This window comes from Echeneis naucrates, chromosome 7 (genome assembly GCF_900963305.1).
Source record: "Echeneis naucrates chromosome 7, fEcheNa1.1, whole genome shotgun sequence".
In the NCBI taxonomy this organism is placed as follows: domain Eukaryota; kingdom Metazoa; phylum Chordata; class Actinopteri; order Carangiformes; family Echeneidae; genus Echeneis; species Echeneis naucrates.
Window position 1 is genome coordinate 19,382,481 of NC_042517.1, and position 11,367 is coordinate 19,393,847.

Here is an 11,367-nt window from a genome sequence, read left to right on the forward strand (position 1 = left end):
GATGCACTTTATTTTCCTCAAACTGTGCCAGAGCAGCCTCTGAACTTGTAACCATTATCCGTGACATTTACGGCAACTTTAATATTGCCGCACGGAGCACAGCTTCGAATATTCACCATCTCATAACTTACCGTTATCAAAGATTATGCAGAGTGCGTCTTGCTTACATTGGGTTTTATATGGCAACAGCCTACAGAATAATGTTAATAATAGATCACCCTATTTCTGGTTGGCTTTAAAATCTATAAACATATAGGCTAACAAGTGTTTTATAGCAATAGTGTAGTACACTGATGGTTACGCTCCTGAGTAGATCTACATGAAGTCCAAAGACAATTGCATCCTTCTGCATTGACTTTATTTTTTCATTCACAATCATTTTTCATGATTAATTGATCCAGACTCACCAGCGTCTTCTTTAGCACACGGAGGCTAAGCATAGAATCTGCATTGTCGAACATGTTTACATCAAAAGTGCTTTGTTTTTCATTCCAAACTTTGCAAGGGACCATATGTGTGCATAATTCTTTGCTGTTTTGCATAATTTACACATGAACCCCTAGGCGTTCTTATTTTGTTAACATTCATACCATAGGCAGGGTATTAGTTTATGGCAGACAGAAGGTCCTAAGTTAATGCTGAACAGAGATTGATTCATTAGCCTCACCTGAACGGCAGTGACCTTCAGAAAAAAGCAAAAAAACCCAAAATAAAATTGTTGCTCCCATTGATGTTCTCACATTTTGTAACTTCTTATTCAACATGTAAATAGTGAAATGTTATGTGGCAAACTGTGTTACTGCTATAATGTCTTCTGAAGGTTAGTTTAATCATTGCAACTGAGTACAGTATTTACTGTACCTTGTTTGGGTTTCAGGGTAAATGTGCATGTATGAGTGAAACAGTGTTAATATGCTGAAGTGGGATAAACTAATAGACTCATTTATTTCCCTCTAGATCAATGAGATGCAGTGGCCTGGTGGAACGCAAGAAGTCCCTTCTTCTATCTGCAGCCAACCGTGTCGTCCCGGGCAGCGCAAGAAAACCGTGAAGGGAATCCCGTGTTGTTGGCACTGCGAGAACTGCGATGGCTACCAGTATCAGGCAGACACTTACACCTGCAAGATGTGCCGCTTTGATTTGCGGCCTAATGAGAACCACACTGGCTGCGTTCCCATCCCCATTGTCAAGCTGGAGTGGAGCTCCCCCTGGGCAGTCATCCCCGTTCTCATTGCTGTTCTGGGCATCATGGCCACGCTGTTTGTGGTCATCACCTTCATACGCTACAATGACACACCCATTGTGAAAGCATCAGGTCGAGAACTGAGCTACGTGCTTTTGACGGGCATCTTCCTGTGCTATGCTACGACTTTCCTCATGATCTCCACTCCTAATGTGGTTATATGCTCACTGAGGAGGATTTTCCTGGGCCTGGGTATGAGCATAAGCTATGCTGCGCTGCTTACCAAGACAAATCGGATCTACAGGATTTTTGAACAGGGCAAAATGTCAGTCAGCGCCCCTCGATTCATCTCCCCGGCATCCCAGTTGGTCATCACATTCAGCTTGATATCAATGCAGCTCCTCGGAGTGTGCATCTGGTTTGGCGTTGACCCGTCACAAGCCATCATTGACTATGAGGACCAACGTACAGCTAATCCTAAAATAGCCCGTGGTGTTCTGAAATGTGATATATCAGACCTGTCCCTGATCTGCCTGCTGGGTTATAGCATGCTGCTCATGGTCACCTGCACAGTCTATGCCATCAAGACCAGAGGGGTTCCCGAGACGTTCAATGAGGCCAAGCCCATCGGATTCACCATGTACACCACCTGTATCGTTTGGCTTGCCTTCATTCCCATCTTCTTTGGGACCTCACAGTCAGCAGAAAAGGTAAATATTCAATTTGAAATGGGGGAGAATGCTAAAAATAACCATCAAACTTTTCCCCACTCTCATTTTACTGTGTTACATTTATGCACAGAAGCCAAGGCCCCCAGCTTAGCAGCAGCACTTTATTTACACGGCAACAATGGCAGCGCGTCAGTTACATTCACGTGTGCATGTTGTAAGTCAGTCCTCCATTTGGAGTTCTTTTGGAGTTCTTTTATATTTCCCGTGCGCCTCATAAGTGTGGCCACTCATTGTTTTTGTTTCAAACCTGCCTCTTTGTAGACGCTACTACTCTTCATCATGAGATGATGGGCTTAGTGCACTGCGGGGATCAAGACTTCAGTCAACTTGGAGGATAAATAACTCACCTCAAGATTGGATAGCTTTTCTTTAATTGTGTTTCAATGCATGTTCTGTGTGATTCAGCTTCACTGAGCTGTTGTCAATCACTGCACATTCATGCTCTCAGAATGGCTCAGAATTGAGTTGATAGTTAATCACAAATATCTTCTAACAGTGCTAATATGGAGCATTCTCAATGTAGATGTATATTTGAAAAAGCGCAGTGGATAAACAGAAGCGTCTGCACATCATATGGGAGAAGTATTGAACTGCAAAATAACAAACCTGAAAGCCTTTTAGAGCAACAAGAATATTCTGGGTTACTACAGTAAGCGAGGTAAAGAATTGGGAAATGTCTTTCATTTGTCACTGGACAAAAAACATGTTTTGCTGAAAATCTGTAAAATTAAAAACATTATCCAGTTGTCTACACAAATGTTTTGGCATCATCCATCTTCTACCACTTTTTCCATTTTATGGGGGTGCTGGAGCCAGTCCAGCCACCCTGGACAGGTTGCCAGTCCATCACAGGGCCAACACACAGAGACAAAAAACCACTCATCAGTTTTATAGTCACCAGTTAACCTAGACATGCATGTCTTTGGACGGTGGGAGGACACTCACGCAGGCATGGGGAGAACATGCAAACCCAGGCCAGGAACTGAACCCACAACCTTCTGATTGTGGGGTGACTACACTAACCACTACGCCACTGTGCTGTGGTTGGACATCATTATTTTTCCAAACAACCAACTAACTAACCAGACTTCTTCACAACTTTTCAGCAATGGAGCACAAAACACAGAGGACCTAAGTTTTGGCCTTTGTGTTTGTGCAATTTACAAGTGTTTTGAGCTATCATGCTGTCATGGATCAATTTTAAAATCACACACGATTCAATTAAGTCAAACTTGCATGTAGGCAGTTCAAAAACTGCTTATATTATTATAACTAATAATACTATAGTAAATCACTATCTGCTAGACCCCAGGTAAATGTAAATTGCGAAATTTTGGACTGCCACATTGTAAAACACCACAAAATCTAAACTAAATCATCAGGATTGATTGAGGCCATAACTTTGTTGTTTTTGAAAAGTAAATCTACTTTTATTTCCCATGACAGAACTTATCCTGCCCACCAAGGGCAGTCTTAGATATTCCATTAAATATTCATGAAATATTAATTAAACTAATGTTGTATGCAATGATCCATGAAATGCGTACATTTTATGCAATACTCATTATTCAATACCAAATTTATCAATAATTGAATGCATAATTTACTGTGACCTGGAAGTTTAAAGTGTGTCACTACATGTTTCGAGCCAGATCAAGTTACAATTTACAAGCCTATCATCATGGCAGGGAAAGCACAAGTGACAAAAATTTCATTTAAAATGACAAATCTCTAGCTCCCTGGATGGAATGCAGTCAAGTTTGTTTTGTTTTGTTTTTTTAGATATATAATTACATCCTTGCATTTGCTGCTATGGCATGCCAAAAAAAAAAAAAAAGAAAAATCTGCTATAGTCACATGTCAGCTGGTTTGCTATTCTAAAAACCACCAGAGTTGTGTTTCCTGTTTATATTCCTTTCACTATGCAGGTAAGGACAGGTCTGGCAGCTGTCTGGACACGAGATTTGATACCTAATGACAAAAGGGAGCAAACCCGCTTCGAAGAAACTTCATAATGGTTTCGCCCACTGAGCTTTCTGTCCTCAGCCCTGTTCCCTCGCTGTGCAGATGGAGCAGATTGGCAATCATATTGGTGTGTCAGAGAAAATTTATGTCACTAGGGCCAATGGAAGTAGACAAGGGTCTTGGCTCCCCTCAAAGAGTGACTCCACTCTGTACTCCTGAGGGGTAGCAATATTGTTCCGAACTCACCCTAGGCCACATGTAATCTTCTCAGGAGATTACAACACTCCCCCTCTATCACTGGGGAACACTTGTGTGCTGCTTGGAGTTTGATAGAATACGATGTCCCATCACTTCCATCTTACACTGACTGCTTTTCTCGTAGCCATTGTGGCTTTAGGGGCTTAATTTGTGCAAAGCATATTGATGGTTATTGTTTTTTACTGCATCAGAAGATATCATATTTACTTTACGGCAAGTCATGGTATTAATCTCTTTTGGTCTAGTTTTGAATTCTCACTTGAACTGATGTCTTACCTGGAGAAAACCACTTAAATGAAGTGAAGTCACACAAAAGCCCTGCTAAAACATGTGTCATTTGAAATATTAAACAGCTATATTGTGAGAAAGACACTGACTGGCAAAAACTTAAACTTGGTGCTGAAAAGGTTTGTTAAGGAAAAAAGAAAAAAGAAGTGCATCTTGATGTGGAGATGAATGTTGTAAGTACACATAGAAAAAGCAGAAATGCCCACCCTCACATTAAACATCTATAACTGTTGATGTGCTGGCACAAACACAGATGAAAACCCTATGGGCTATTCCCATGCCAAACGACTCAGTCATTTGTGGTGTATGTGAATGTCATGTCAGACAAAACCTTAGGCAGATCTCTTTGAAGGATGTCTGCCAGCTGCATTCTCGCTGTATGCTCTTTGCTTCGTGTTCATAAGTTTCAGAGCAGCAATTTTCACCTAATAAGCGTAATCTGTTGTTCTCCTCTCCTCTCTTTTCTTTTAAATATTTTGAACAGTGTGATGTGTGAAACAAGTCTGATTGTTTTGATAAGTTTAAATTGCTTGTCCATGAAACTGCAACTTTAAATTTAAGGAAACCCAACATCATTTTATGCATTTGGTTTTTGTATCTTCAAGTAATATGCAAATTTCATTTTCATGGGTCAATATCAAATAGAGTCCAAATGCTAGAGGGTTAGAGCCTCTCTGCTGAATCAATACATAAACAAATCAAAGAGAGACTGTATGAGCACCAGGATGATTATCATAAATGAAAAAAAATGACTGGCAAGAACTTTTAATATGCTGTAGAATGTGTCTCTCTGCTCCATTGTTGTTGCCTGTAGCAATGTAGCTGCTACCCAGCTGTGAGTTGCATCTGTCACTGGCTTCAGAGTATATACAATCCCTATGCTGTTTTCAGTGACATGACATCAGGACAAGCAAGGGTTGACCAGTTAAAGCTAAAAATAAACTGGACCAATTAGTCCAGTAATCTTGCTCCTTCCATCTCAGGACGGGCCCCTGTCATGATGATCTGATATAATCTTTTCTTGGAGTTATTTTGGAAACTTGTAGCTACGGCAGACTGTTGTCTCTACAAACTCAGTTGGGTCTGACATTGTTATTGGCATGGCCATGTCCTGCTGATGAAGTCTCATGTTTGTCAAACAGAGAGATCGGCGGCAGTTTTTAGATATTTGCACGTGCTTTGTGGATGACTTGTGCGTCTTTGATGGGGGAGTTACAACAAGTTAAAACTAGCTGCAGACAAGCGTGTCCATCTGTAAACATCACTACATGCTGCTGACTTTTTCAAAAGCCTCATGGTAAAAATATCTAAATGCACACGATAGCACAGTGTTACATATTTATGGGATACTGGGTGCTGCACAGACTCGAGGCTTTCTGTTGTTTATATGAAAACAGACCATTTACACATGACTGATAGTGTCCTTCCAACTTGGAGGAATCTTTTTGAGGCTTTGTCCATCACATGCTGTAGAAACATTATCTCTCTAGCTTTATTAGAAAAGTGTCTGTTTTGAAAGACTAAATTCAAACTGTGCAGCCATAACTGTTGTTACATGAGCTCAGCTGAATCCAAGATCTTAAAACTACAACATTGCTGCCCATCAGCCTCAATAAATTACTCTGTGTTGTCTCTGCTCTCTCTTCCATAATATAGATGTATATCCAAACCACAACCCTGACCATCTCTGTGAGCCTCAGCGCGTCCGTCTCTCTGGGAATGCTCTACATGCCTAAAGTGTACGTGGTTCTCTTCCATCCAGAGCAGAACGTACCGAAGCGCAAGCGCAGCCTGAAGGCTGTGGTCACTGCAGCCACCATGTCCAACAAGTTCAACCCCAAAGGTGGCCTGAGGCCCAATGGAGAAGCCAAGTCTGAACTCTGCGAAAGTCTCGAAACACAAGGTTGGTATCACACCTGATGGTTCAATAAAGTGACAGGACAAGTGGGCGGGGGGGGGGGGGGGAGGTGATACAGGAGCTATTTATGTTGATGCAGTGAGCCGTTTCTGTGTAAAAATGGAGCAGTTATAGAATACATCTTAAGTGTGAAAATAATTAACTCATTCTAGACAGGAGCATAATTGATGGTAATATTTTGGACTTCAGCAGTTTTGGAAAACAGCTAGCATAAAATAAATCAAAAGGAAATTCGGGTGCTATCCAGTTTTTCTTGTGATTGTTGCAGTCCATTTCATTTTCCGGGTGGTTTTCTCAAAGATCATATTTGACTGTGAGAATTTAAGCTCTTCTCCCCCTCACAATTATAGTATAGTCTGAGTATTAGAGAATTTGATCAACACTTTGTACCAGTTGGTGATGGTAATGAACCAATTTGTTGTTTGCCAACAGCCAATAAAAAAAACAAAAAAAAAACAAATAGCTCATATTTGAGACAAAGTGCCCAAAGAATTTAGATTGATTGCTTCTATAATATTTGATGCTGTCACATTGTTTTTGCATTTTCATAATGCATTTCAAACTTTTGCAATCTTGTGATTGCAATTTCCTACAAGGACTGATAATATGAACAGGAGCTGATGACATAAAAAAGAAAAATTGTGTGATCGATGGGAACAAATGATTGGTAACTTGCCTGTTCCTTATAATTCTTATGATTTTTTATTTAAGCAGAAGGCCAAACTAGCTAAATACATACATATAAATACACACACAGTATATCACTCTTAGATTAGGTAAGATTCAGTAATGTATTGATACTTTTATTTCAAACACGGAGGGGGGGGGCAGGAAGAAACTTTCCAGCACTTTAAATACATGAAAATGAGAGAAAAATTGTTAAATTCTCAGTAACTCTGAACACATTGGATTTATAAATCAGGAGGTGTGACAGGGTGCTCAGACTGTTCTGATTTTGAAAGGGACAGAAGAGACGGGTACCTCAGTGTTGGAAAAAAAGATATTTCAATCACCCAGATAAAGTGTAGGCGGTCCCTGTGTGGTGGCAGTCTAAAATCCAATCAAGCAGCCCCACATGTTCCGATTACTCAAGCTCTTGATTTTGTACTCTGACAGTATCAAGCATACAGAAAGATATGTATTAGGAATAAAAATATCTGTGCCCACACTTGGATCTATGCCTTTTTCTTTTTTTTTAACCTGAGACTGAAGTTGTTATATCTTATCTTGTTGAAGAGCCCATTTATATTTTGAACTGTGCGTCTAACATGTGCTCTTTGTGCTTATGTGTCAGACTGTGTTGAGGGTGGGGAGCCCTGTGAGGGACTTTAGACTCTCAGGTAACCAGATGAGATAATGATTGTGTCCCTTTCAGTATTAATCACGTTTGTTTTTGTTTTGTTTTTTTTGTTTGTTTGTTTTTACAGTTAATTTCTGCTGACGGTCACCACAACACCCACTCATGCCTGCTAAAACTACACACAAAGCATCCTTACTGCCCCCTGGCTAAGATGCAGCTCCTTGAATGACACAAGACAGTAATCACACCCTCACAAATTTCCCCCATGACCAACAGACATCAAGTTGGATAGACAATATTGGTGTGTGTTTCTGTAAAATGGCCAATCAGCACGGTAAAGCCTGTTAATGTTGGAAGATGACACCACTCTGCCTGAGTGCAGGAGACAAGCAATAGCTATGTGTCCCCTGCAATTTGTTTCCCGGTTGACAAAAGAAAGAATATGTGGTAATGAGACAACAACAACAATAAGAGTGAACAGGAAAAGACAGATGGGTCTGCCATCTCCAATTCTTTCTGGACCATCTATTCTTTATCTTGGCCTTGCAGCACATAAATATTCAAATAAGGTCCATTTATCAATGCTTCTCTAGGAAGAGATGCTTTGGATGAAATGCCGAGAATACCCCCCCCCCCCCCCATGAGGCACTGACAAATATACAGAAATGTTTACTATTACACATCTCTCTTGACAGCACTTTTGCCCTGATTCTGACTTTCAGCTGTCTTGTGATTGGATTCATCCCCTCTGACATATTCAATCAGTCGAGGCTGTGGGCATGCTTGCGGATTGGTAGTGTGATTACCTCCACTGAGCATGCACGCTGAGGACAGTTTTATTTAAGAAAAATAAATAAACAAATAAAAATAAAAAATTATGACTGGTAAACTGGTACACCCCGACACTCGGGCAGACACGCTGCACAGATAAGCATGATGGCACGCACGCACACACTGATACTGTATAGTGTGACGGTCACATTTGACCTGCAGCTTGGAATTGTTTTGGTCTCTGTGGTCTGTCACTGGGTCAGCTGTCTCATGTGTTTATTGCTGCTGATATAAATTCCATGGAACATCTTACCTGCTAATGTCAAATTTGATGGCAACATTTTGAAGTGTCAAATCAGATCACAAGTTGTATTAATAACATTTTACAAAAAAATACACTGAACAGATCAAAATATGAACGCACTGATTGCTGCATGCTTTGCTTTGTGCTCAGATAGGTTTCAGGTATTTGCATGCAGTACAAGACTTGCATTTGAAAGGTTACTATTACATTTCAAACAAATGTTGTGATCTGTTCAGCGATTACATGGTATTTTTCTTTTTTTTTTTTATAATGATGAAAGGAGCTGTTAGAAAAATCGGACAGCTTTCCTCAAATTCATGAATACTGTGGCAGGTTCTTAACTTGTAAAGATCATCGTCACAGCCAGTGATGCTGAATGTTAAACACTGTTAAAATAGGGTTAGGGTTTGCAACATTTAATATTGGCTTTCTTTTTATTTTCCAATATTGTGTGTGTCCAACTAGTTTCAGAACTCATGGGATGAATCAATTATACCATAGATAAATTATTTATGGTCACCCATTGGCACACATTGATCAATTATTGTAGATATTGAGTCCTCTGATATTTTTTTAGATTGACTATCTCAGCCTCAGGTTATGTCTGTTCAGCCAAAACAAATCAATCATTCTGCACTCTGAGAAACTGAGATGAACTTTTTTTTGTTGTTGTTGGTGACTGACAGATTTAACCTTATGATACAGATTGAAAACAATTTTCAAACTAATTGAAGGTGGAAATAATTGGAGTATAAATTCTTTCTGATGTCACATTTCTGATGTGTTCTGCTTAACTAATGGCACATTTGCATTGCAGTGAAATACAACAACAGAATAAAATCTAATTTTCACATTATGACATCCTGCTGTTATAATTGGTTCCATGTGTACTTGTTTGATGAAGTCAGCTATAAATACAGCTTCCCCCGTAAATTTGGATTCCAACATCTGCTCTGTGAGATTACAGCTTCACGCATGTTTGAACCTCCCGCGTTGCTTCTTTTAACCCTGTCTCCTATGCTTTCCCTCACAGTGCTGGCATCCAAGCAGACATACATAAGCTACAGTAACCATGCCATCTAAGAGACGAATCGTGGAAACAGAGCAAGAGCCTGTCTGAGGAGAAATCGCCTGATCCTGAAGAATACCAAGAAAACACAGGAGGACTTCAAAGCTGCTACAGCAAAGACGACAGGGGAGGAAAGATGGGAATCTGTCATTCCATTAAGAGAAAGGATGTCTTTTTTTTAATTATTATTATTTTAAAGAGAATCAGGTAAAGGCTTGACTGCCTAAATGTGTGAGAAAGTAGATGTGGAGAGAGTTGAATGTCAGAGAGATTTGGACAGTTGCTTTTCCTCTTCCCACCCTTTCTGATACACAAGTGAGCGTTGAGGAGTGACTTGTCCAGATGCAGGCTAAGTGAAGCACCTGGAGCCTACAGTACATTTTCCTTCCGTCCTGTATAGAACGCAATTTCAGCTCTCTCTCTCTCTCTCTCTCTTTGAGGCTGATTCTTTAATGTTCTAAAATGTTCTATTTTTGCTCCAGTCCAAGGCAGTTGGACAAGCAGGAACAGAAAAAGAATATAATAATTATTTTTGGTTACTGGTATTATTGGAGTTAAAAGCTGCAGTACTCTTCAAACTGTACATGCCTTACTACAGTACATTCAGTATTCCTACATGAACTAACCACATCCGAAAACACCTGAAAAATAAGGCATTGGGTCATTCCAGATTTTTTAATAAATGTTTCATAAAAACGATGATGATGACGCCGTCGTCTTGGCAAAACCTAGTGTACAGTCCCAGAGCATGCTTGTGGGAGCATCACATGTACTGTGCTGTGTTGTCAACGTCTATGGAATGCAACATTTGTCATTCACAGCGGCGATATCCTTTTTTGGACCATTACCCACTCGGTTATACCCTATGCTGAATAAAGAGTCATTCATAACACAAAATGAGCCAAATCAGTTTTTCATCACACTCCATAAATGTCAGTGAGGAGTTGGGAGACTTGTTACGTACATCAAACACCCCAGATTTATTGGCCCTTATTTATCATGTTTTTGTTAAAGCCTTCTCAAAGCACAGTGGGGCGGGGGGTCGGGGTAGAAATGCTATGCTTGTTTGACTTCTTTTACAACTTCAGTGTTGCAGATCTTAATAGTAACGATTATCTGAGATTATTCCACAATATCCTGAGCTATCTGGAATTTGTGTTGCTCTGTTTCTAGACAGTAAACCTCTGTCAGTAGGCAAGGCGCTTGGTTAAACGCTTGCATTCTAAGGGGAACAAAACATCACGTCAGTGTGCATCATGGGTATGCATATGAATAAGCTTTGCACACTGTGAACACCAAAACCATATCTTACGATCCACTAAACACTCTCACTGATCTCTTCCAATAAAATGCTCCTCTTTATCACAAATTTAGAACCAGTCCAGTTCAGTCTCAGATCTACTCACGTTTCACTGTTCTGAGCGACTGACCTTTGAGCAATTGTTCACACACACACACACACACACACACACACACATTTCACTCACATATACAAGGAACATGCTCATGCTATAGAACCCAGCTCTAATATGAAAGCACAGGCACATGTTTTCAGCAAACCCTCCAAAAATGACTACACC

At 40.2% G+C, this 11,367-nt stretch overlaps 1 protein-coding gene across 1 annotated transcript in view; it reads left to right on the plus strand.

Moving 5' to 3' along the window:
* The window catches only part of LOC115046000 (metabotropic glutamate receptor 4-like), a 155,803-nt gene extending 145,480 nt beyond the window's left edge, over nucleotides 1–10,323 (plus strand). The window contains exons 9-11 of the mRNA XM_029506043.1: nucleotides 958–1,893; nucleotides 6,082–6,328; nucleotides 9,752–10,323. Of these exons, the coding sequence (XP_029361903.1) occupies nucleotides 958–1,893; nucleotides 6,082–6,328; nucleotides 9,752–9,801 (1,233 nt within the window). The 3' untranslated portion in view covers nucleotides 9,802–10,323. The remainder of the gene's footprint in view (nucleotides 1–957; nucleotides 1,894–6,081; nucleotides 6,329–9,751) is intronic.
* Nucleotides 10,324–11,367: the final 1,044 nt, after the last annotated feature.